General features: G+C 35.2%; 2 protein-coding genes across 8 annotated transcripts in view; one reads left to right on the top strand and one right to left on the bottom strand.

Annotated features, from left to right (window-relative positions):
• Positions 1–587: 587 nt before the first annotated feature.
• Positions 588–26,324, bottom strand: GTPBP10 (GTP binding protein 10). Of its 7 annotated transcripts, XM_042917420.1 has the most exons (11): positions 26,179–26,249; positions 23,669–23,711; positions 23,431–23,586; positions 15,281–15,372; positions 14,367–14,511; positions 9,963–10,036; positions 8,475–8,527; positions 6,219–6,326; positions 5,324–5,401; positions 2,713–2,836; positions 588–911 (listed from the first exon to the last, which is right to left on the bottom strand). In XM_042917420.1, the coding sequence occupies exons 3-11, from the start codon at positions 23,568–23,570 to the stop codon at positions 661–663; spliced, it is 1,065 nt and encodes a 354-aa protein (XP_042773354.1). In that variant the 5' UTR covers positions 23,571–23,586; positions 23,669–23,711; positions 26,179–26,249; the 3' UTR covers positions 588–660. The 7 variants fall into 7 exon arrangements, with proteins under 7 accessions (XP_042773354.1, XP_042773312.1, XP_042773305.1 ...); XM_042917378.1 differs by lacking the exon at positions 23,669–23,711 and having other exon boundaries at positions 14,367–14,508; positions 23,431–23,624; positions 26,179–26,324; XM_042917371.1 differs by lacking the exon at positions 23,669–23,711 and having other exon boundaries at positions 23,431–23,624; positions 26,179–26,321.
• A 5-nt stretch (positions 26,325–26,329) lies between these two features.
• FAM237B (family with sequence similarity 237 member B) overlaps positions 26,330–27,620 on the top strand; it is a 28,442-nt gene continuing 27,151 nt past the window's right edge. Inside the window, exon 1 of the mRNA XM_042917434.1 lies at positions 26,330–26,817. The gene's annotated coding sequence lies outside the window, so the exon portion shown is untranslated. The remainder of the gene's footprint in view (positions 26,818–27,620) is intronic.

The following is a 27,620-nucleotide window of genomic DNA, read 5'->3' as shown; positions in this document are numbered from 1 at the left end:
ATCACATATTTAGTAGAATCAGGTACAAGACAGACTCAAAAACAAAACCTAGTTGCTCATTCTAATAATATCCTAGGATAAAACAATTTCTCTCTCTCTCTCTCTCTCTCTCTCTCTCTCTCTCTCTCTCTCTCTCTCTCTATATATATATATATATATATATATATAAATGACCTCACTAGAGACATCATAATACAGGAATATCAGGATTTTGTTTTAGGTGAATTGGCCATAAAATTACAAATTGTCATTTTTAGCTTTAAGTTACTTTTTTTACTATCAATGCACTTAACTACAAAACAAGAAAGTATGGTTCTTGAATGATGGCATATATATCAGAAGGTTAATAATAACTAACCTAAAAAAACAGGTCTTTGAAATGAACACAATTTCTATATCTTATTTATTTATTTTACTTATTTATTTTTTTGAGAGAGTGTGTGTGTGCGTGTGCATGCGTGCGTGTGAGCAAGGGAGGAACAGAGAGAATGAGAGAGAGAATCCCAAGTAGGCTCCATGTTGTCAGTGCAGAACCTGACACAGAGCTCAATCTCACGAACCGCGAGATCATGATCTGAGCCTAAACCAAGAGTCAGACACTTAACCGAATGAGCCACACAGGGGCCCCTTGATATCATTTTTAATAGATTTAAATTACATCTATCTGGGACTAGTAACACCATTCTTTGGTGGTGGCTCATTATAAGATATTGTATTAGAAATCTGTAAATTAAGCAACTGTTTCTTATGATATGCACCATTTTCCTGGTTGGCGTGTTCATCCAGAGATTTTCTTATATAGTTCTTTAATTCTTCAATTCCTTCTCCCGTAATTGCAGAGATGGGGATGATGTGTTGGAACTCCACAGTCCTCTCTGGAATCATGTTTTTCTTAAATAAATGCAAAAAATCTGAAACAGAGAAACTCAAAACTAAGCTGATTTTCATGGTCTTTGAAAAGAAGTTAAAATTATGTTAGAGGTTTGATTTATGAACCAAAAACTTGGCATTTTTAATTCTTTTTTTCCTTCCCTCATTAATAAGCTCTCAGAATCTTTTGTTTTTACAAATGACAATGATAAGATTCTTTGCACATGATAGGTGCTTAGCAAATATTTGTTGGATGAATATGTTTTAAACCAAATTAAGAATTAAAGATAAATCATATATGATTTACTTACAAAAGCAATAAATTTGGTTTTCTTGGAGAGTTCAATGAAGTCAGACAACATATGTCTGAAAGACATTATGTATAAAAATAACATCATTCACGAGTGGGACATTCTAGCTTGCCTCAGTATATAGGTGGCCTTTAGCTTCCCTAAAATACAGACTTATCACTAGTGGTAGGAGCCATACTAAAACTGAAAAGGGTGTGGGGACAGTTCAATGGTAGATGATTTCATATGAGTCTGGTTTATCACCCCAAAGGGACTGACATATTACTTTTTGTCCACTTCCCTGCCTCCAAGACAATGGGCGGGGGAATGGCACCCTGATGGGATGGGTTAACATGGGTTAACAGAAAGGCTAGACTGGGAGAGACTGGACAAGCTAACATGGAGCTTGGTTTCTGAGATTCATATGCCCCCAAAGAAATCTAAAGAAGCTAACTCAGGAATTATCACTGAGGGGACTATGTTTTGTTTTACGACAGTCCAAAATAGGCACAAACCCTTGAGTTACCCTCCCTTCTGATACCGCCTCTAAAAATTCCCTTTTCTGCAAGAACAATTAGCAAACAGATCTAATGACTTCATAAAGCAAGTGACATTAAGGAATGAAGATTATTGAGTAGTTCCAAGGGTATTTATATCCTAAGAGTAATTTATTAACTTAAGGTCATCTCCAATACATAAATGACACAGTGGAAAGATTTTTGAGAGGAGAGAAAGGATCTTCTGGTGCTTTCTGTTAGTCCTAGTACACTAGAGTTTATTTTCCCCAATTTTTGTGCCAAGGATAAAAACAGAAAAGTTAGTACCATTTACAAACATATTAGCCACCTTCCGTCCACCCTACTTTTCCTTATTTGTGAAGAGGTCCTCTACTAGCTTCAGAAAAGTGAAAGCATCATCACTGTAGGATACGAGGTGTTCTGCAAAGGTCAATATTCAAAACTGTAGAGAGTCTCTTTAAGTTCCTTTACACAAAGTGGTCCATTTAGGAACAAATTTTCAAACAAATAAATCCTTTTGCAGTAACAGCTTCTATTATTCTATGTAACACATACACAGGTATTCAAGTTCTTTTTAGAAGATTAGTACCCTTCAGAGACCTATAGAGCTAGCATTGCAAAGATACATACCTCTTTAAAACTATCTGCTCTGGTTTTAAATTTGTGGTGTATTAGGGTAATGAAGTTCTAGAACTTGTTAAGTACATTAAAGTAAAAGAATTTACAGGTAAGATGTTGACTTTTTCCTCTTCTGATCCAAATCCCATTAATTCTTTAAGGGCCCAATTTAAATTTTACTTCTTCATGAAGCCTGACCTTTTCTTTCGTCTCTTCTAATTTACTGTCCACATCACAAGTCTGAAACTTGATTATATTACAGTGTTAAAGTTTCATATGGTATGCATTCTTTCTTCAGACATACTTTTTTTAAGAGTAGAACTGGCAGTTTTCTTATCCATTGATTATACCATTTAGCAATCTCTGCACACAGGAGGTAATCATTAAATTGACATTAAATGAACAAATGTATTTACCTTTAGGATTCTGGAGTTGATTCATCAGTACATGGAACATATCTTGGGCACCTGGCAAGTCCATTTTATTAACTGCCAGGAGTACAGGTTTTGTCTGAAGTTCCTCTTTGTACAACTCCAACTCCTTTAAATAAAAAAAGAAAAACCAAACAATTGTATTAAAATATCTGTATAGATCACCTATTTGGTAATATCTTTACTATGCAGGCCTGGGTAATCAATCTACAGCCCACTCACATTCCTGAAATGCAATAAACCCCAACAGCCACAAAACTAAATGACAAAGTTCATAAAATGCTTACTGGTTAGGTCATGTGTTAATATATTTTAATTCAAATAATTCAATATATTTAAATTCAAATTGAATTTAATTCCAATATTTTAATTCAAAATCACAGTTGTGATTTTGTGCCAAGGTCCAAATACAGATATCCAGACATCTATTAAGCACACTGATAAAATTCAGAAGTAAATAATGACAACTTAATGTTACACTTGTATTATTCTTGGAAAAAGTAAGTGTACTTAGGAGTAAATCTTCATAACCATGGAGTAGGCAAAGGTTTCTTAGCTATGACACCAATACACAAGCAAAAGAAAAAACAGACAAACGGAACTTCATTAAAATGTAAAATTCTGTGCTTCAAAAAAATATAAAGAAAATGAAGACAACTGATGGAGTAATGGGTTGGGGTGCCTGGGTGGCTTAGTCGGTTAAGTGTCTGACTCTTGGTTTTGGCTCAGGTCACGATTTCACAGTTTTTGAGTTCAAGCCCGCATCAGGCTCTGTGCTGACGTGCAGAGCCTGCTGGGGATTCTCTCTGTCTCCTTCTTTCCCTGCCCCTCCCCTGCATGTGCTTGCTCTCACACGCTTTCTCTCTCAAAATAAATAAATAAAAACTTAAAAAAAAAAAAAAAAAAAAAAAGTGGAGAAAACTGAGAGAATGGGAGAAAATATTTGTGAATCATATATCTGGTAGGGATTTATTTCCAAAATATAAAGAACTGTTACAACTCAGCATAAAAAGACAAGTAACCCAATTAAAAATTGGGCAAAGTATTCTGAATAGACATTACTCCAAAGACATACAAATGGCTAATAAGCACATGAAAAGATGTTCAACATCATTAATCATTAGAGAAATGCAGATCAAAACCATAATGAAATACCACTTCGCACCCACTAAGATAACTAAAATAAAAAAGACAGACAATAACAAATGTTGGCATTCACGTGGAAAAAATGGAATGCCTCACATAACATTGCTAGTCCGATTATAAAATAGTACGATGATACAGCCACTCTGTTAAAGTCTGGCAGTTCCTCAAAGTGTTAAACATTGATTTCCCATATTATCTAGCGACTCTAGTCCTAGGTATATACCCAAGAGAAATGAAAACATGTCCGTACAATAACCTGTATTCAAATGCTCACAGAAGCATTATTCATAATAGACAAAAATTAACAAGGATATAAGATATAAAAAGTCCTGGAAGTAAGAGACATCATGCTGTGGTAAAGAGAAATCATACGGCTGATAATAGAAAGTAAGGCAGGAAGGGCACAGATGAACTGCTAGGTAGGAGCCAACTCTTGCCAGACCTCAAAAACCATGTTCAGGGTAAGATGTTAACCTAACAGCAGTGGGGGACCATTGAAGCATTTTAAACAAGGAAAAAACATCAGCTTGATTCTTTCACAAAGATCACTCCAGTTGCCAAATAAAAAATGGACTAGAGAATGGTATAATAATAGCCATTATATGGTGACAGATGGAGGCTACACTTGTGGTGAGCACAGCATATTATATAGACTTGTTCAATCACTATGTTGTACACCTGAAAATAATATAACTTTGTGTGTCAACTAAATTTCAATTAAAAAAAAATGGACTGGAGGTGAGACTGGAAACAAGGAGATTACATTCTAGTGAAGGGGGGATTGATTGTAACAGTGTGGATGAAGATAAGTAGATGAATTTCAGAGAGATTTAAGATATAGAACTGACAGGGCTTAATGCAGGTGGTGAGAAAGATAGAATCAAGACCAACATGTAGGTTTCTGGTTTATACACCCAGTAAAGTTCTTGGGGAGGATGAAGAGTTAAAAAAAAAAAAAAAGTTAGTTTTATACTAACTAAAATAACTAAGTTATTTTATAAGTCTGATAACTTAATGGGGCATCCAATCAAAGATATCTATTAGGCAGCTGATCGAAAGCACAACCGAAAGATCTAAGCATCAGAAACAGATTTGGCAGTCATCAGTATATTAACTGTAACCAAATGCTACTTAAACAATGAACAGGAAAGAGCACAAAAAATAGACGAAGAAACAATCTAAAAAGTAGGAATAAAAGTTCAAGCAAAATAAAGTCTGAGAAATATGTAACAAGGATTTGGAACCAAACAAGATTTTATTGGTTGTAACAGTTTGAAGAGTGGGTTAATACAGAAGAACTGGAGAAAGTAGGTTTAGATAATTCTTTGACATCAAAGCTTCAAGAAGTAGAGGTGGAACATATATTTATTCTAATTATCTGTTATTTAATACAGTCCTATATGCCTACATATTAGACCAAATGCAGAACACAGTAAAACAGAAAACCTACTTTTGTAAGAAGTATTATGGTTTCAAAGGCAGTTCTGTATTGAGTTTGGGAAGAAAGCTGAAATCCAGAAATATCGACCTAAAAAAAGATGGAAAGAGACAGTCTCTAACATAAAAACAACATAAAAATAGTTATAAATTTGTTTTGAAATGTTTTACTCTCTCAAGTTAAAAACAATTTCTCAACCTATACACTGTTGGTAATTTAGTAATTCAAAATAAGTAAGAGAAACTGTGGTGTTAGGATAGCTATAATTATTCTGATAAAATTACAATCATTAATGAAATGAGAAAATAGTATAGATAAGGCAATTTGTATGTACTTATACAGATAATCTAATGTATGGCTTTAGCACCACAAATGAAGGAGAGAGATACTATACAACATAGCAGAATGTTGACAATCTTAAGGAATTAAACCTCGAAAAGTAGAGCTAAATTTACATCTGATACAGTAATGCCATTTCCACCCCTACAATATAATTGAATTATTTACTGTATTTGACCCCCATTTATTTTTTATTTTTTTTTTTTTTTAATTTTTTTTTTTTAACGTTTATTTGTTTTTGAGACAGAGAGACAGAGCATGAACGGGGGAGGGGCAGAGAGAGAGGGAGAAACAGAATCGGAAGCAGGCTTCAGGCTCTGAGCCATCAGCCCAGAGCTCGACGCGGGGCTCGAACTCACAGACCACGAGATTGTGACCTGAGCTGAAGTCGGACGCTTAACCGATTGAGCCACCCAGGCGCCCCTTGACCCCCATTTAAACACTTAGTGGAATAACATATGATACTACCTTATCTTTACAACTTATTGCCATAAACAATTTCTAGGAAAACAAAACTCATTGATTTTCACATTCATTTGTATATTACATTGGTATGCATATGACTTACAACAAAAAGTAGTTGTCTAGTTCTTTCTATATGCTTGAGGAATTTGTGGCCCATTCCTTTGTTCATATGTGCTCCTTCTATTAAACCAGGAAGATCAGCTACTGATATCTAATACAAAGTTAAATAGTTTGATGAAAAAGAAAACACTTATATCCATAGATTTTCATATTTCAAATATAAATAGTTTCTAATTTGTGATTACCACTGACTCTTTATAAAGCCAAGATACCTTTATAACAAAATAAATGTTCTAAGAATCAAAATACTTTGTTATCAAAAATTAGAGTCCCAGTTTTACTTGTTAATCTAATAATCTAAGAATTCTAGGGATTAGTTTAACATTAATAACATAAATCCTTTTTAGAATTACATTAATTATATTGTTCAATATGAACCTGTCATAGAATTTCAACTTTGTAAATTCTTAAAAGTGCAGAAGGATATTAATTCAGCATTTACTTAGTATAGCTCTGTCATTTCAAGTTTTAAATTCTATATGTAATTGATTATTTGGCACCATTGTTCCTTTTTTGTTCATGTTCTACCAGGAGGACTACTGAAGATTCTTGATAAGTAAAGGACATAATGTTCCTATAACTCCTTTTTGAAATGTTAACCATTAATTTACATTTGTGGTTTTCAAAACTCACTGCACATTATAAACACCCAGGGATCTTTGACAAAGTAGAGATGCCCAAGCCCTACCACTAAGGAATTTGGTTTCAAATCTCTGGAGCTCAGGCTTCATTTATCATTGTTCTCCTGAAGCCATCCAGTTAATTCTGATATGCAGTAATTGATGAGAAGCACTGCTCTACACAAACTGCCCATGTGGATAGGATTTCAGAATTTTAAAGGCAATTGTGGCTAAGTGACAAAGTAGTTACCTAGACAAAATACAACAGAGGTCTCATGTCCTAAATTTTTTTTTCATGTCCTAAAATTTTGTTTGGAGGTTCTCCACTGAGAATTTTGTTATTGAGAATTAAGTTTCCCTTAAAATTTACAATGTACTCTTTTCCTCTAAATATTGCTCTCCATATTCATATTATCCTGTATTTGTAACTTTATTATTTAATATTCTGTATAATTGTTGGAAGCATTTCATTTTTTACTGTTATATCACCATTAAAAATGAATATAAATCTTAATGTCTTTTAATTAGGTCAGTGGATTATATAAAACTACACTGATACATCATCACCTTAAGTCCATACTTTACATTAGAGTTCACTTTTGGTGTTGTACACTGTATGGGCTTTGACAAACATATAACATGCATCCACCAGCACAGTATCATACACAATAGTCTCACTGCCCTATAAATCGTCTGTGCTCTTCTATTCATTCTTTCTTTCCCCTTAATTCTTGGTAACCAGTGATTTTTTTGTTATGTCCATAGTTTTGCCTTTTACCAGAATGTCACATAGTTAGAACCATACTGTATGCAGTCTTTTCAGATTGGCTTTTTTCAGTTAGTAATATGCATTTAAGGTTCTTCCATGTCTTTTCATGGCTTGATAGCTCAATTCTTTTTAATGTTAAATAATATTCCATTATTACCACAATTTATTTATCCATTCACCTGCTGAAGCATATCATGACTACTTCCAAGTTTTGGCACTTATGAATATGACTGGTACAAACATCCATGTGCAGGTTTTTGTGTGTATGTTAAGTTTTCAATTCACTTGGGTAAATACTAAGGAGCACAATTACTGATCATACATTATATATTTTAAAAGTTTTGTTACTTCCATTTTTTATTTATTTACTCTAATTATTCAAACTATCTACAGTTCTTCCTTATCAAGGAAAAATAATTTAATAGCTAGACCAGAATCCTCTTCAATTAAAACATTTTTTTTTTTTTTAGAAAGAGAAAGTTGGAATAAAATCAATTCCATGAACTTTAGAAAATGCTTTTAGGAAACAAAAATCAATAATCAAATATGGCAGTAAAATATGGAATTGCAATGAGAACAAACAGAGATCAAAGAGATAAAGAAGATAGGATGCTGTAATGATAAACTGGACCTAAAATTTGGAAGGAGAAGGAAGTTATATTCTTATACAATATTTTACTATCATTGCAGTCAATAGAATTGATTTGTTAATGGTTCCATTTACCAAAAACAAAATCCTGGTAATTTTTCTCCCCCTAACACCACAGAAACAATAAAATATTACAAAGTCCAAGTGTCAAAAGCAAGTACTTTCCCTTCTAACCAACTGTGTTACTTTAAAAATACTCACCTGTCTGAAATCATTATACACAATCTTTCCAAGTTCAGGCTGTAATGTTGTAACTGAAAGAAAAAACAATAAATTAAGGCTAGAATAAAGGCTGGTACTCTCAAAATTGTCTTAGCCTCATGTATAAAATAAATAATATTTCTTTTTCGTGAACAATTTAATTCAGATTATGTTCTCATTTGTTGTTATGGAAAATATAATTATAATCTGCATAGCCATAGATCTAATATAATTAGAGGGCTTCGAAGTTCTTTTATTGTACTTTAAAGATGTGGTAAAGGTGTTGGTGGGTAGAGGAGAATTTAGGTTTCTATCACTGGGTCTATGGATGAAACTTATCTAGTCCTTTTCTCATTCAGTTATCCTCAAGCCTCATCAGTTTAGAAACTAGCCTCCTTCCTACAACTCTGAGCTTTTCTTCCTCTTTCCTTCTCAAGAGTCCTTGTATCATAACAATAAATATTGGTTATGTAATTTATAGCAATTAGTCCAAAATTAATTCTACTCCCTCAGAGTCTAATTTTAGAATGGCTTTTATTTTCCAGGTTAATGTATGTTTTGTATCTTTTTGTTTAATTATGGCAAAGATTCTATCACATTCATTCATTAGTCTAAACCTTCATTATATTTCATCTAACTACTGCAATAGCATATTTTTCCCAGACCAATTTTCTGACCCATGCCATTCCATTCTCTATATATTATATTCAGAGAGATGTTTTTGAAAAGCAAATCTAATCATTTTATCCTTTGATTAAAAGGCTATAGATGTAAAGATCAAATACAGCCTACTCCGTCTATGTGATATGGTCTCTACCTACATCTCCAGCCTTATCCTGATTCCTTCTTTCCCTTACTACATGCTCTCTAGACACACAAATCTCCCTGCTACTACAGAGCTTTTCTGTACATGCTATTTCCTCTAGCTGAAACACCTTTCACATCCACTGTGTGTCACTGATTCACTCATGTATTCTTTACACCTCAGCCCTAGCATCACACTTTCCCAAAGGAGTTTTAAGCAGCCACCTACACTCTTTCATAGAATATTATATTCCCTCATAGTCATGTGTGATATATGTGCCTTCCCCTACTAGTCTGTAAGCTCAGTAAGAGTCAGAACGGTATCTGTTTCTGCTTACCAATCTTTGTAACTCCAGTACCTACTGTAGTTCACAGAAATAAATACTTGCTAAATGAAAGTACAGTGCTTAATAAAGGGTAGATGCTCATAAAATCATAATTAAATTAAATAAATGATTATGCAACAGAGAAATAAATGCAACAAAGCAAGTGCCTAACAAGTGCTAGGAACTTTGCTGAGGGCTACAGAGGTTTCAAGGATTAATGGGAAATGCATGTATTGTATCGGCCAAGAGTTTTCAAACTAAAGCGACGTCAGAGTTGTCATTTTATTCATACTCAAAGGAAGTGCAGTCTTTAAAAGTTAACCTACACACATTAAAATATACAACAAATTATACTTACATGCATAATCTGCGATTGCAGGTTTTGCATGAGAAACCTGACTTAGCAAAGAGGATTTTCCTGCATTTGGGAATCTGAAATGGAAAAATAAAATAATGTATTAAAACAAGTATTATTAATACTTGCTTATCTCTGAATTTTTAACACCTCAGGAAGTAGATTTCTTGGATATTTTCTGAGAATAAAAGTAGAATATAAATTAAAAATAATCTTGAAAAACTTGAGCAACAAAATATACATATGAAAAAAGTAAAAACAAATTCATGCTGGACACTAGAGATGTTTTAGTATCTCTGAGAGTAAATAATTCAATTATCTTTAAAAAACCTGCAAATCATAGGAAAACAAAAAGAAACTAATAAAAATATCTGTAATCCACTAATTGTAGCCAAATAATGACAAAATATTGCTTATACTGCTTTGTAGATTTTTTAAACATTTTATATGAACATTTCCAAATACATACAAAAGTGGAGAGAAGTAATGTATCCCATTTAGCCATCACCTAGCTTCAACAAATAACACATTCCCAAAACTTTTTTAAAGTTGGTTTGTTTGAACAGGGACCCACACAAGGTCGGTGCATTACAACTGGTTGATATATCTGTTAAATTTCTTATGGTAAAGGTCCTCCATCTTGTTTCCCCTCTGCAATTTTATTTTTAAGGAAACTGGGTCATTTGTCCTATAGCAGCATTTCTTTCCCATAGTCTGGATTTTTTTTGTTGTTGTTGGCACCCCCATGATGTCCTTTAGCATGCTCCTTGTGCCCCAGATTTTCTATAAATTGTTAGTTTGATATAAAGCCTTGTTCAGGTTTAGTTTTGATTTTTTTTTCCTGAAAGACTACTTTCATAGTTAGTTGGCCTGCTTTTTAAACTGAATAATACATGATGAACACCTTTCAAGGCCCACTGTAATTTCCTATTGTTAAGCATTTAGGTTATCTCCAATTTTTTATTAGGAATAACACACAAAAAAATATGTAGAGCTAGAAAGACATATATCAACAGTACAGTCACCTGCATGTGCTAGAATTAATAAACAACTATTTTTGGCAAATTTTCTTTCAGCATTTACTTATCTATTCATTATCTAGCTTTTTTCTTAAAACTTTAAATACTACAGTTATTTTTGTTGAACTTTTACACACAGTTTAACCTCCTTCTTGAGATACATTTCTTGATGAGAAAATGCTGAATTAAAATAGCTGTTTATTGTAGGGGCACCTGGGTGCTCAGTCAGTTAACTGTCCAACTCTTGATCTTGGCTCAGGTCATGATCTCATGGTTGGTGAGATCACACCTCGCATTGGGCTCTGTGTTAACAGTAAAGAGCCTGCTTGGGATTCTCTCTCTCCCTTGCTCTCTGCCCCTTCCCTGCTCATGTGTACTCTAAGTAAATGAATAAACTTTAAAAAATAAATAAATAAAATAAAATAAAAAATAGATGTTTGTTTTAAAGGCTTTTATTTTATTGCTAAATTTACCTTAAGAAAGGCCCACCATATAAGGAAGAAAGTACTAGGAACAGGCATCACTTAAGAGAGGATTCCTCAGTTCCATTCAGATATTTTCATTATATTTATCCAAAAAATATTTATTAAGCATTAACTTATATCAAGCAATATACTAGGCATCAAAAATAAAGCAATCAAGGAGATAAATGTGATCCCTGCTTTTATGCTTTTCACTGAAATTGGAAAAAGTTCTTCTTTCAAAACCTGCCAAACTTGCACTTGGAATAATGGTGTAATACTTTGGAAATATTAATATGAAATGCTACATAAATTCTATAAAAAATTATTCTATAAGAATTCAATAAAAATTCTACCTCTTAGTAGAACTCTTTTAACTTTAAAAATAAATCTAATTAAAATATCTTATTAAATAGATCTTCCTACAATGAATTTAGAATAAAATGTGAGATTTTTTAATGACTCATTTTCCTGTGGAAATACAGTCATCTTTTATCTTATTATACTCACTCAGACTCTTATAAATTTTTTTAAAAAGTTTATTTATTTATTTAAAATAATCTCTACACCCAACGTGGGGCTCAAATGCATGACCCTAAGATCAAGAGTTGCATGCTCTTCCAAATGAGCCAGCCAGGTGCCCCTCGTGTAACTTTTTGAAAAGCAAATTGAAAAAAAAAAGGAAAGCAAATTGCAATCATTTTTATCCATGATTATCACTAACTGAACTTATTTCTTTCCATTATCTTCATATTTTCATAATAGTATTAAACATAGAAAAATGCCAGCAACTATTTCCAAAGAGATCAAAATAAGAGAAGAGAAAGAATGCTAATGATTGAAGAACTGATACTTGAGAGTTCCTGGGAAGTACTTAACAAAAACTTTAGAAGCTGAAATCTAACCTATGCAAAGATCAGATTTGACAACAGCCATACAAGTATGTTAGTTATGACACCTTTCTTCTAAGGTTCAGTTCATTCCTGAAACCAGCAAACAGGTATCTGTTTATGCTGGTATTCACAGCAATAACTTTTTAATAATAGGTGCCTAATTTAAAAGTACTAAAATACATATGTTAAGTATTGTACGTAAGAAACATGATGCTTTAAAAAAAAAAAAAAAAGATGATTGCCTGGGTGGCTTAGTTAAGCATCCGACTTTGGCTCAGGTCATGATCTCACAGTTTGTGACTTCGAGCCCCACATGGAGTTCTGTGCTGACAGCTCAGAACCTGGAATCTGCTTCAGAGTCTGTGTCTCCCTCTCTCTCTCTGCCCCTCTCCTGCTCTCTCTCGCTCTCGCTCTCTCTCAAAACACTAAAAAAAAATTTAAAAAAAGAAACTTGATGCTTTATATTGACTAATACATCTCTGAAAAGCTTAATATTTCACTATATGTACTCCCAATAAGTTGACAATATACTGATGATAATGATAGCAACTACCAATTGTTCATTCAGCATTCATAAATCCAAGGCATATATTATGTCGCAAATGTGTTATCTTACTCACCAGCAATATTTTACCAACATCTAAATCCACTATTAAAAATGAGAAAGGCTTAGAGATGTTCTACAATCTATCCGACACCATCCAGGTGGCCTCCAAAGAATATGAGATTCTAACCCAAACAGTCTCTCACTTGAGTCTCCCATCCTCATTCCAACTTTACTACTCAGCCTTGTGAGGCTATTCTTAGTTTGTAGAGGTGTCTCTATGGAACTTGAAACACATTTTTGTGTCAAATGAGACTGTAAATGGCTATATTCTCAGTCCACAAAACCCTACTAAACCCACAACATTGTGAAATATATACAGTAATATAAAACCTATGGCTCATAACTAAGGTTTATGGAAAAGACTAAATGTGAACACCAGGATCACATCTTTCCCTGTTACAATGTGAACAGGAATGGGGCCTTTATGAACTTTCAGCCATTGCTGTTAAGACCTAGTAGCTAGACAGGCATGGCAAGGGGTAAGGGATTCAGACTGAGGAGTCTGGTAAAGAAGCAGTGAAATCGCTGGAGTGGAAAATAAAAAGAGCTTAGAAAGAAGCTATGCAAGGTGAGGAATGGAATTGGCAGTTTCAAGTAAAGCCAGCAATAAGGCAGTCTTCCCTACCATTTTCTTAGGTATTCTATCTGTCTACTGTGTAATGCTAAAGTGGGGCCAGGGAGAAAGGGACAGGAGAAATGTAATGTTAAAATTTTCCCTTCATTTTTTTCCTTTCTATCTTGCTATCCATCCCCCTCTGGTCAGGTGTCAGCACTGCAAACCCTACAGCTAAACAGCACTGCTTGATGAAAGAATGGAAGCTGGTGAAGGAGGACAACATTGTGGGGGCTGCAGTACTGAGAATGGACAGATCCTAAGTAGAACAAGAAGGACAGGGAAACAGTCATAGCAAGATCCAACTTGGTGCACAATAGGATCTAAATCTGATGGTTGAGATGGTCTGGATTGGCCTTTAGCCACCTGATTAATAAAATATCAGTACCTCTATTAAGATTTGTAAGAGTATCTCAATCATTTTATTCTTTTCTTTTTACTTTCTCCTATACATTTCTTAAAATGTGGTTTGGATTTGTAATTTTATTCCTTAATATCTGGTAACATTTTTTACCTTCTTATACTATTGCATTTGATTTTTTTCTTTGTTGATTCATCCTCTAAGATTCCCACTAGCCTACTTAATTGCTATGATCTTCCTTTCTTTTTAAAAATAAATATTAACTATGAAACTCTATTTTTGCAATATAAAAGTGACTATATTTAGCAGCATTTCTCAAGTATACATACAATGCACAAAGTCCATAAATATATTCCATAAGTAACACTGGTCCCAAATTACCATTTATATTTAATTCCTACTCATGAACTCTCGCTCTCAAATTATAAAAATAAAAATATAAATGATACTTACCCTACTAGGCCTATATCAGCTATAAGTTTTAGATCAAGGTGAATGACTCGTTTCTGGCCTTTCAATGGTAAGAAATTTGTAAGTAATTTACCACCAAGACCTCCTTCAGCTACCAAAATTCTGTCCTTCTCTTTATTGAGTTCTCCTTAAAAACACAGAGAAAGATACTTAGAGAAAAGATTACTAAGTGGAGCTAATCAGTAATGACATTTTTTTGTTTATAAACAGATGCCAGAAAATTCCAGTTTATAAATCTACAGGACTAAACCACTGGGTTAAGATTCTATTAAAAGTTTGATCCCAGAAAACATTTTGTAAGCAGTTGATTAGAGACTAGTTATATATTTTAAAACTGAGTAAATACTCTTCTATATTTATAATAATTTTAAATTTAGCAGTTAATTTTGATAATGTTTATATTAAGTTTTAAAAATCTTTTATAAATTAGCAGTTGAAATAGTTTTGTTTTGTTTTTTTTAAATGTTTATTTATTTTTGAGAGAGCACAAACAGGGGAGGAGGAGAGAGAGGGGGACAAAGGATCCGAAGCAGGCTTGGGGCTGACACCAGCAAACTCAATGTGGGGCTTGAATTCATGAACTGGAAGATCATGACCTTAGCCAAGGTTGGACACTCAACTGACAGACTCTTGATTTTGGCGGCTCAGGTCATGATCACATAGTTGTGATACTGAGCCTCACTCAACGCTGAGTATGCAGCCTGAGTGGGATTCTCTCTCTCCCTCTCCCTAGCTCATGGGCTTTAAATAAATAAATAAATAAATAAATAAATAAATAAATAAGCAAGTAAGCTGAAAAAAAATTCTGAAATTCAAGAGAAGCTATGCCCCACAGCTCCCAAACAATTTTAGAAAATATGCATTTTTCTCAACCTTAGAATCTATAATACACTTACCTATAATTTTACCATTTTCATCAGTTACTGAAATACCCACAGGTACAGGAATTTCACAGTCTTTTCCTCTGGAGCCTTTCAGTGCATTAACACTACAAAAAAATAAAGCTAAATCAAAACAGAGAAAACCCACTATATCAAATGGTCTACGCCCAACCAAATATAATGGTTTACAAAGACTAGCAACAAAGTTTTCTTGTTAATGCAGATGTTAAGTGGCCAAATATCTGTGGAAGAGAAAACTGTCCCTAATTGTTTACTTGCATTTTAGACTATCACATAAATTTAACAAAAATAAAATAATAAAAACAAATAATACATAATACATAATGATTTAAGTTACCAAGCTAATCACCAAAAGTCATTTTAACCCATAATGAACTAAAATACTGTATATCTGAAGAGATCATTGCTACAACACAAATAAGCTAGAAATAAAAGGAAAACCCATTGAATAAGAAAGCTTTTAACTCTGATCTTAAATAAAGAGTACACTAATTATAGGAGGCTCATCTGACTAGTCTCATACTGTTCATGAAAAAATTAATTGGTATAAACTTTTAACTAGCAATTCTATTTCTGGAAATTTATCCTAAAAAAAAAAATGAACCATATAAAATACTATATACACAAGGATATAGATTACATTGTGACTATAACAGTAAAAATATCTATAATTACCTCAATAAGTGAATGACAAATGTTATGTTATTTCCAGTAGTATATTAGTATGCAGCTATTTTGAACAATTGTCCGGTGCGGAAAAAAAACGTTAAGTGAAAAGAAAAGGTCGGAAAATACTGTGCTTTCACTTTTGTACCCCAAAATTTCAAATACATCCATATAATTACAAGCTGTCACAAGTCAATTTGCATAAATGTACATAAAAGTCTTAGAAAAGTCAAGAAATGATTAATAGTGGTTACCTATGGGTGGAAGAATTATAGGTGACTGACTTCTTTTTTCACATCTTTTTACTTTATCTGATATTTTTACAATGAGCTTGAATTATACAGAGACAAAATGAACAAAAATATACAAAGAGATTAGACTATACAGTTACATAATAACTATACTAAAGCTATTACATAATCATCTACTACTTTTTCAGCCAATAATATGTCCCAGGCACTATTAACAGCTTTATTTTTTTAATGTTTATTTGGAGAGAGAGCGTGAGCAAAAGCACATACAAACGAGCACAAACTGAGGAAGGGCAGAGAGAGAGAGAGAGTCCCAGGAGATATTGTAATGGAATCACGAATAACTTGTATCACCTGCAGGAAATTACTTTCCATCTGGCACCAATGTATAAATTCCACCTACACCCCCCCCCCCACTTTGCTTACACACACGTTAATGATTACTATCTGATTTGTTTTCTTCACGTTCACCACATGTGTAAGATCTTGTTTTCTCCACTTTCATGTGTGTAAGCTCTTGTTTTCCTCATGTTCACCGGGTGAGTAATATCTTATGAGCTCAATAAAAACAGAGATAAAACTCCTGTTCCAGGCCCTTGTCTTCTCCTGGACATTAACTTCTCTCATATTCAATTCTGCATCCGTTCGCTTACTGGACAAGAGAGAACTCCAGACTCATAGTCTGCAGCACAGAAATTTTAACATTTGTTCTTCCAATCTATGAGTACGGAATGTTTTTCCATTTCTTTGTGTCATCTTCAATTTCTTTCATCAGTGTTCTATAGTTCTCAGAATATAGATATTTTACCTCTTTAGCTAAATTTATTACTAGATATCTTATGGGTTTTGGTGCAATTTTAAGTGGGATTGGTTCCTTGATTTCTTTTCCTGCTGCTTAATTACTAATGTATACAAATGCAACAGATTTCTGTAGGTTGATTTTGTTTCCTACAACTTTCTGAATTCGTGTATCCATTCTAGAAATTTTTTGGTGGTCTTTTTGGTTTTATTTGTACAGTATCATGTCATCTGCAAACAGTGAAAGGTTGACTTCTTCCTTGCCTATCTGAATGCCTTTTCTTTTTGTTTTCTGATTGCTGTGGCTAGGACTTCCAGTGCTATGTTAAATAAGAAGTGGAAGTGGACATTCCTGTCTTTTGCCTGATTGTAGAGGAAAATCTCTCAGTTGTTCCCCACTGAGGATAATAGCTGTGAGTTTTTTGTATATGGCCTTTATTATGTTGAGGTATGTTCCCTCTAACTCTACTTTGTTGAGAGTTTTTACTATGAATGGATGTTGTACTTTGTCAAATACTTTTACTGCATCTATTGAAAGGATAATATGCTTATCTTTTTTTATTGTTATTATTGTGGTCCATCACATTTGAGTGATTTGTGAATATTGAACCACCTGTGCAGCCCAGGAATAAATCCCACTTGTGATGAATGATTCTTTTAATAGAATGTTGGACTGGATTTGCTAGTATTTTCTTGAGAATTTTTGCATCCATGTTCATCAGGGATATTGGCCTATAGCTCTCTTTTTTAGTGGGGTCTTTGATTTTGTTATTCAGGTTATGCTGGCCCATAGAATGAATTTGGAAGTTTCCCTTCCATTACTATTTTTTGGAATAGTTTGAGAAGAATAGGTATTAACTCTTCTTTAAGGGTTTGGCAGGATTCACTTGTGAAGCCATCTGGCCCTGGACTTTAGTTTGTTGGGAGATTTTTTATTGCTGATTCAATTTCTTTGCTGGTTATGGGTCTGTTTTCTACTTCTTCCTATTTCAGTTTTGGTAGGAATGTTTCTAGGAATTTATTTATTTCATCCAGGTTGCCCAACTTGTTAGTATATAGTTTTTCATAATATTTTAAAAGATTCCATGCTCCTGGATAGGAAGAACAAATATTGCCAAAATGTCAATACTACCCAAAGCAATCAATGCAATCAATCAATTCAATGCAATCCCTATCAAAATAACACCAGCATTCTTCACAGAGCGAGAACAAACAATCCTAAAATTTGTATGGAACCAGAAAAGACCCCGAATAGCCAAAGCAATTTTGAAAAAGAAAACCAAAGCAAGAGGCATCACAATCCTGGACTTTAAGCTATACTACAAAGCTGTAATCATCAAGACAGTACGGTACTGGCCCAAGAACAGACACTCATATCAATGGAACAGAATAGAGAAGCCAGAAATGGCCCCACAAACGTATGGCCAACTAATCTTTGACAAAGCAGGAAAAGATATCCAATGGAATAAAGGCAGTCTCTTCAGCAAGTGGTGCTAGGAAAACTGGACAATAACATGCAGAAGAATGAACCTGGACCACTTTCTTACATCATACACAAAAATAAACTCAAAATGGAGGAAAGATTTCAATGTAAGACAGGAAGCCATCAAAATCCTCGAGGAGAGGGGCGCCTGGGTGGCTCAGTCGGTTAAGCGTCCAACTTCAGCTCAGGTCACGATCTCGCGGTCCGCGAGTTCGAGCCCCGCGTCGGGCTCTGGGCTGATGGCTCAGAGCCTGGAGCTTGCTTCCGATTCTGTGTTTCCCTCTCTCTCTGCCCCTCCCCCGTTCATGCTGCGTCTCTGTTTCAAAAATAAATAAACGTTAAAAAAAAAAAATTAAAAAAAAAAAATCCTCAAGGAGAAAGCAGGCAAAAACCTCTTTGACCTTGGCTGCAGCGACTTCTTACTCAACATGCCTCCGGAGGCAAGGGAAACAAAAGCAAAAATGAACTACTGGGACCCCATCAAAACAAAAAGCTTCTGCACAGCGCAGGAAATAATCAGCGAAACTAATAGGCAACAGATGGAATGGGAGAAGATATTTGCAAATGACATATCAGATAAAGGATTAGTATCCAAAATCTATAAAGAACTTACTCAACACCCCAAAACCAAATAATCCAGTGAAGAGATGGGCAAAAGACATGAATAGACAGTTCTCCAAAGACATCCAGATGGCTGACACATGAAAAAATGCTCAACATCACTCATCATCAGAGAAATACAAATCAAAACCATAATGAGATACCACCTGTCAGAATGGCTAACACTAACAACTCAGGCAATGATAGATGTTGGCGAGGATGCAAAGAAAGAGGATCTCTTTTGCATCGTTGGTGGGAATGCAAGCTGGTGCAGCCACTCTGGAAAACAGTATGGAGGTTCCTCAAAAAATTAAAAATAGAACTACCCTATGACCCAACAATTGCACTACTAGGTATTTATCCAAGTAGCTGTCAATTTTCAATTGCAACTCAATAAGAAATAATATAGATACTCACACACAAATTCACAGTCGTGTGTGTGTGTGTGTGTGTGTGTGTGTGTGTGACTTTAAAGTTTTGTGAAACTGTATTTAATAGGTGATACATGATACTGTTTCCTATTCTTTTTATTTGAAATCTAATGAATTGATTTTAAAATCCTAATGCAATGTTTTTCAAACATTCACAGAATGTGTGACATTCATACAGTCACAACCAGCATTTAAAACAAGATATGTGATCACTTCAACAATATGAATGTAGAACAATGCCACAGAACTGTACATTCAAAAATGGTTAAGGGGCGCTTGGATGGCTCAGTTAAGCATCCAACTTTGGCTCAAGTCATGATCTCATGGTCCGTGAGTTCGAGCCCTGCATCGGGCTCTGTGCTGACAGCTCAGAGCCTGGAGCCTGCTTTGGATTCTGTGTCTCCCCCTTTCTCTGCTCACCCTCACTCACTCTGTCTTCTCTCTCTCTCAAAACATAAACATTGAAAAAAAAATTTTTTAATGGTTAAAACAAATTTCATGTTATAATGTATATTTTCCCACAAGAAAACAACAATGTACAATATGCCACAGAATAGAACAGAAAATAGACATAACATACATGGTCAGGTAAAGTCTAAAATGTTTCTCACTATGGATGGCAGTAAAACTCATTTGAAAGTAGTACAATAAAGAACCGAGAGACACAGTCTGAAAACACTGACTTAGAGCACTTAAAAGGAAGTCTAATAATCGAGATCTTCTTCCCAGGACTAACTTTTTCACCTCCCCAAAATTAAAGCACATGAACAATTTTTAAAGGAAAAGAAGGGAGTTAAGATTTATATTCAATAGGGAACAAATCTCTTCAGATGGAATTGAGTTTTGTCTGAAAAACAGAAAATGAGGAGGTGAAGGTAGGTGGGTGGGGGGAAAATTGGCAACAAAATACTGATAAAACTTAGTTGTTTGGGGTAAGGACATAGACTGGTTGGAAAGTACTATATTCTTGAGGTAAAATGGGGGATAAATGAAGCAATGTGTAGATATTAGTGCATAAAAAAAATTCTCTGTAGTAAATATTAAACTCCAAAAAATATTTCAAAAAGTTAAAATACCAATCTATTCTCAAATCAATCATTCATGATTTTAACTGATTTATACAAAGTTTTTGAACTGAAATTTACAAAGCGATACCTTAAAATCAGAGCATGATACACGATACCCCATTGTAGGAGTTCATCTTTGAGTCTACTACATGTAAGGCATTAGTTTATTCTTGATTCTCAAAAAGTGTGTTATCCCTGTTAGCACTGCAAAATGAAAACAAATGAGAGCTCAATTTCATCAATTCAAGAGTCTCATCTTTTGGTTCTATAACCAGAAACCAAATGTCAGATAAGGTAACTTGAAAATCGCTTGTAGATTTCTGAGTTGACAAAAACAACACTGAACAATTGATTACAAAAACACTGAACACTGTGTAACATAGTGGGCCATAAAAATGCATCTCCTAGACCTGACTGCAGGGAACATAACTGACCTATGGTCCAGCTGCTGTGCTCTGAAATCTTAAAGAGATGATACTTCTTGCAGTCTACTTCCAGCCAATGACTGGGTACAGCAGGGTTACTAAGGCAACCCCTTTGTAGGAAACTAAGATTCCTCTGATGGGCAACTTTTGATTAAGGAATCACCATCAGCTGTGCCTAAACTTTCTTAGAACTACAGAGCAGACTAAAACTTTGCCCTTCCTACTCTCCTCCATAAGGCATTAGACCTGCAAAGTGGTCAGACAGCTTTCCCAACTACCCCTCAGGTCCCTCCCCAATTTGCCTTTACAGGTGTTTAAGTGTTTTCCCCAAAAAATCTCTCATTCATCTCATCCTACCTTGGTACCTACTTCTTGTAGGACCCAAATTTAGACACATGAAGACATAATTCACAGAGCTATAAAATAAATTCTGGCATTCAGTAAGTTTATTCAACTTCGTGACTTAATTTACCTGAACTCTACAAGATAAACAAGACTGTCACCTCCTCCTTAGCTTCTATGACACTAAATCTCTCCTGACTATTTTAGATCACATCTGCTTTTTTCCCTTAAATGTTGGTGAATAATAGAATTTGATCCTCAATCCTTTCCTCTTCTGTAATACACGTACCCTGGTCCATGCCTATGATCAACAAATTTATCGCTAGACCTGACCATATTCCTGAATGACAGACCTATATTTTAAGTGCTTGCTTATATCTTTATAGACCCTTCAAACCCCCTTCCTCTACATCTCAGTTGCCACTTTCTACCATAATCCTTCTCAAAGAATGGTACTACTATCTATCTACCTACTACTCAAGTCAAAACCAGGAAGTTATCCTTGATTTATTATTCTCCTTCAGTACTCTCATCAATCACGAAGTCTAACTTATTTCACTTTTTTAACCTAGCTCTAATCCATCCATCTGTCAATCCAATCCATCATTCAGCTAATGTTAACTGAATATCTACTATGTACCAATCACTGTACTATACATCTGGGGAGAAATGATGATCTAAACTCTTCTCTGCTCTCATGGACCTCAACAGTAGACTGGTAAGAGAGCAGACAGTAATCATTATGTGAAAAATGGAAAATTATAACTGTGACAAGTTTTATGAATTAGAACTTACACATGTGAGTAGGTATGGGAATTATGACTTAATCAGAGAAATCAGGAAAGACTTGAGCTTAAATCTAAAGGATTCATAGGAAGCAACCAGATGAAGGTGAGGAAAAAGTATTACAGGAGAGATAACACAAACAAAGGACCAGTGATAGAAGACAAATACCACTATAAGATACTAAAAGAAAGCCAACATGGCTGGAATGCAGAAAACATAGAATGTAGAAGGGAATGTAGAGGGCCTGTACCTAGAAAGATAGGTACAGGCCAGACCTTGAGAACTTTGTCACTTACAAAATATTGCGATATTCTGTAAATTGGCCTCAGTCAACACGTCCAATCCATTCTTTAACCCATTATCCCTAGAGTGATCTTCCTGAACACTAATGTATTGTCACTTGCCTATTTAAAATCCTTCAATGGCTTCCCGTCACTCTAAGATAATATTCAAACTGTAACACAGTATATCAGATCCTTCATAATCTGGACTACAATGTCTTTATTTTAAAACAAGCTGCCCCACTTGTACCACAGTTATGCTAGAAATATTTATTATGTCACCAAACAGCTTGTTCCCTCCTAACCACTGCCTTTATAAATGTTGTACACTTGCCAACACACCTTTTCCTGCCTTGATTGTCTGGCAACATCCTATTCCCCTTTCAAGACTTGGTTCAAGCACCACTTCCAAAATCTAGGTAACTGAGTAAGATTTTTCTTCAATTTCTTTATAATAGAAGAAAAAGTTTTTTTCCCCATATTTTGAGAGCAACATATATTCCGTAAAAAAAATTACAAAAATTTGCAAAAAAAAAAAAATAAAGGGAATATTTTGATGTCACAGAGAAAAGACCAAAACAAGCCAAAGGAAAATACACAAGAGACAGATCAGTGAAACAGGCTCTAAACCTTAAGATCCTGGTAGAACTACTGGTGACGGTGGAGTGGGTAGCACAGTTGAGATTTGAAGAAGTTTTCCCAAAGACTGTCAATGACAATTTAATTTTAGAAGAAAATGGTGGGGATTCAGATCATTTTCTGTTTCTACAGAGAAGTGCAAAAGAATATAAACAAACATTGCGAGAAGAAAATAAAAATGTTTAAGAGTCTCAAAACATTGCATAGTCTCTACCTTTTATCCTCACTAGAGCTGAGATAATTATTGTAGATGTTTGCTCAGTTATGAATAGAGGATATAATTTATTTCAAATTACCAATTCAATTTTTATCTTCTAACTTTTTTTTCCCCTGGGAAAAATTTTCAAAAATCAAAGTCATTCAGGCAATACTTACCGACTATTTGCTCCTTCTCCAGCCACAAACCGTTTCTGAGGATATTTGTCTTTAAGTTGTTTTAAAGTCATTTTCTTATGGGCTACAACCCAGACGTCACCACCTTTTCCACCTTCTCCACCTAAACGAGGGTAACCCATTCCACCACTTCCTCCCCTGGTGAAGAGTCTTAGGTTATCAATGAAGTTTCCATACTTTAAAGACAGAGAGAGAGCATTAAGATACCAAACGTGCTTACCAACTTAGAACTCCTTTCTAGTCCTTTGCTGCCACTAAAGCTCCTAAAAAAAATCAATACCACTTTGTGAATTCCAAATCCATAATCTTTTCTTAGTTCATCTCTGGTCTGACCTCCCTTTCCCTTCTGATTAACTCCTCTAATACCTCTTTTTTTCAATGATCAATTATTGTTCCACTTTTTGTCTGAAGGTTTATGACATTGTCCCACTTTTCAATCTAGACTTTTTCCTCTGGGTGACCTCAGACTATACCAGCTAACTATCACCTAGGTGAGATATTCTCTATGCCTAGTCTGTTGAACATTTCCACCAGGAGGTAAGCTTAATAGTCTAAAGCAACTAAGGGCAAAACCCACTACTTAATTTATATTTGAAACCCCTTAAATAATCCACCTTTTCCTAGATATTAGTTGAAAAGATAATAGTCACATCAGATACAACCATGATAATATGAAAACACAAACTTTTCCTTAGGTAAATTCTGTTCCCCCAGTGTTCTTCCAAATAATGGAACCACAGTTTATCTAGTCATTGAGACTACGTAGGGGAATCTCTGACTATACCTGCTTCTTTCTCCAAAGCTCTATTTATTTTCCCTTTCTGGTACAACTTAGTATCTTGACCATCATATTAGCTCCTAAAATGCTCTTGCTGTGTTTAGTCATTCCTTCCTCAACCCATTCTTTGTCTTGCTGCCTCAGCTATTTTTCTGAAAATGGGTCTGATCTCTAATTATGTTTCTCCCGAGTAAAAAACCATTCTTTTTTTTTTTAGTTTTTGCTCTTTACAGTTTCATTTTTGTTCCTTCAACCCCTCCTATCTCTCCTTCCTCACTCTGCTCTGTACATGACCTACTGTCACATCTCCGTGCCACTGTTCATTTTTTTTTCCTTCAAAGTCATTTGTTGTTTTCTGTCATAAACCTACCTACATGTCCTACTTTCTGATATCTTTGTTAATGCTGCTAACTAACACCACTAACTTTGCTGGGATTTCTCAGCAATTAGATCTTATCTCTTATTACACCCTTTGAAAACTTACACTGCATTTACTGTTTACTTGTTTCCCTCACTAAACTTCTTGTAGGTAAAGATCCTATGTATTAACCTCTCAATTATCAAAATTCCTTACAGAGTAATTTCTTAAACTCATGGCCCTTAGTCATTTAGCATAGTTTAAATATCAAAAACATCTGGGAACTTTTTTTTAAACTACACAGTCCACTGACCATTCTGCTATACTCTGGAGGAGGGGATGAAGCTAGGTCTCACCAGGATTATTTAGAAAAAACTCCCTTGGTGATTCTGATGCAGTTTAGATCTCAGATTGCAGTGGATAGGTACATAACAAAGATTCATATATTAGTCTTTGAGTATGCAAATATAGTCATGAAATAGGATGTTGTAAGGAAACAAGGTAGAAGGAATATGGAAAAGAAGAACATGAGGAATAGACAAAATATTTTTCTCTGAGGGTGAAGAACTTATGCTTTGATTCTTCCAGGCTATGCCAGAAATGCATCACATATAAGTGAATAGATTCCCCTTGCAAACAACATGGAGAGGAAGTGACTGTTCATGGCAACCATGCCCTTCCTGACTTACCCACCCCCCCCCCCAAAATGTAGCAGTTTCTTTTTAGTTGAAGAATTAGTTCCCTCATATGCCCAAGTACTACCTTTCACAAGTCTCTTTTCTTTTGACTACCTATTTTTTGAAAAGTAGAGGGTTGGGTAAAGTATAATTCAGAGATATTACTCATACCTCTACCTCCAATAAAAAGAAAGTTTCTGTTTTTAAAGTTCCGTTCAACAGTGCCACATTTTTTACTCCTCCAGATTCATCAGACTCAGAGGTTTAGAAAGCAAACTTAGGAGTATCTGACTCTCTTTGTTGTTTAATAATGCCGGTTAAGTTTCAAAAAAACATTACTAGTAAAGCTCTTAAAGAGATTTTTTTTTTTATTTGAAGCAACTAAATTTTTACAGAAATGATTCTACAACAGGCACTGCATACAAAGAGAAATTTCTTGCAAGAAGGAAGCCAATTACATTATTTTCGTTTTCTGATGAAAAGTCTTTAGAAAGCTCTTAAAAACCCTGAACTTGAGGAAAACTTTTATAAGAAAAGGCTATGTATATTACTACCTAAAAGAAAGAAGACACGCTATTTGAGCCAAAAGAAAAAGTCAGCCTTACACGGTACGTATACTATATTGCATATCTAAAACCTAATTTCCTTAGCTCCCCATTCCACGTGCACACAATTCCCTTGAAGAACCTCCACACCTGGGCCCCCAAACAACAGTTCTAACCGTTCCAGGTAGATATATTCTTCACACTTCTCAAAAGCCAAGTCTGACTCCGAAGGACTGAGAGGAGAAAACTACAGTAGAACAAGCAGGAAAAAGGCCCCCAGAAAGAAAAAGGGGAGGGAGGAAAGGGGAACCAAAGGTGGGGCTACAGGCACCAATCTGTCGAGCTTCAGGCTGAGAGGCACCAGTCACGGACCTTTCTGAACCACACGCTACCGCACCGCACCATGACTGCGACGTTCTAGGGCTGACTCCCTCGAAAGTATACACACGGACTCACCGCGCAGAAGTTTTACGTCACCATTGGCCGCCAACGCGATATTTCCTCCGCACGCGTCGGCGGAAACGGTGCACGCGCTGTATGATGGACTCCCACCGACTGGCACAGGCGCAGGCGCAGGCGCTGAGCGGCTTGCCTTACTGGTAGGTGGGAAAGAGTGACTTGTGTTTAGGCGTAAAGCAACGAAAAACACTGAGAAAATGTCGAGGGGCACTGTGGCAAAGGACAATCGGGTGCACAGTGGATACCTCAGGAATGAATACTTTGCATGGGAAGGGACTGGAGACTGAAAGGCCATGAAGGAATTTTTCCGCTAATTGAGGAAACCAAAGGTACCAGTCAGTCTTCACTCGGTGAAGCGGAGTGGAAAAAACAAAACACACACACACGAGAAGAACCACCAACAGACAATAAAACCAAACGCGTAAAAGACAGAAATTGAGCGGCGAAAGAAGAGGCCGAAAGGCTGTTCGTTCATTGACGAGTTGAGTAATCTCTAGTAAAAGCCCGGAGACAATGCATTTAAAACTTGGGACACAAGTGTCAGGACCTGAGGTCTGTAACAATTTCATTGTGTGTAGTGGGGAAGGGAATTTGTCTTCAACCGTTTGTGAGACAGTAGCTTCTTGGAGGTGTGTAGACAGGGGGCTTTCTCCACCTCCTGTCTGAAGCGTGCCGTTGGGAGAATTAGCATACTTTTTCTCTGTCGGGACAGGACCTGCAGAGAGTGGCCAGATCTCAGCCGCTTCACTCACCTCCTCTCCCCATGGCCTTCTGTAATTTAAAAAAAAAAAAAAAAAAAAATCTACAGCCAAGTTAGGCGACCCTGCACCACGCTGCTAGTCGTACAGTAATCTTTCTTAACCACTCCGGCTCTTTATTTCTGAAATCCTTTTCATACTTCTATCCCTCATTTATGAAAGTGATTATTTGGAAATACAAAATGTGAAGAAAGAAAAAAGCCCTCTCTGTTGCTCTTTTGCTATTGAACCTTACTCTGCCCCACTAGTCAATAAAGTTGGGATTGTTGTTTCACCTGTGATTAATTAATCAGAACATTAGGTTGTTAGTATGTAGAAACTTAGCTTAATCTTGATAATTTTTGCTGCCATTTGGATTACTGTCTTCACTGGGTCTTTCTGTTCTGTCAGACCAGTGTGAAGCCCAATCTATTTATTTTCTAAATTTTTTTTTCTTGTTAATGGACACAAGCCAAAATGATTTTCTTTCCCCTAATATATACACAGGAAAATGATAACAGCAAATAAAAACAAATGAGAAAATGATATTAAAACATCCTAAAATACAGAGGAACGTTCTGTACTATAAGCAAAGGAGAAAGCGTATTTTGTTTGAAC

This window comes from Panthera leo, chromosome A2, assembly GCF_018350215.1.
Source record: "Panthera leo isolate Ple1 chromosome A2, P.leo_Ple1_pat1.1, whole genome shotgun sequence".
NCBI classification, from domain to species: Eukaryota; Metazoa; Chordata; class Mammalia; order Carnivora; family Felidae; genus Panthera; species Panthera leo.
Note: the sequence above shows the minus strand (reverse complement) of the source record. Positions and strands in the feature narration are given on the sequence as shown.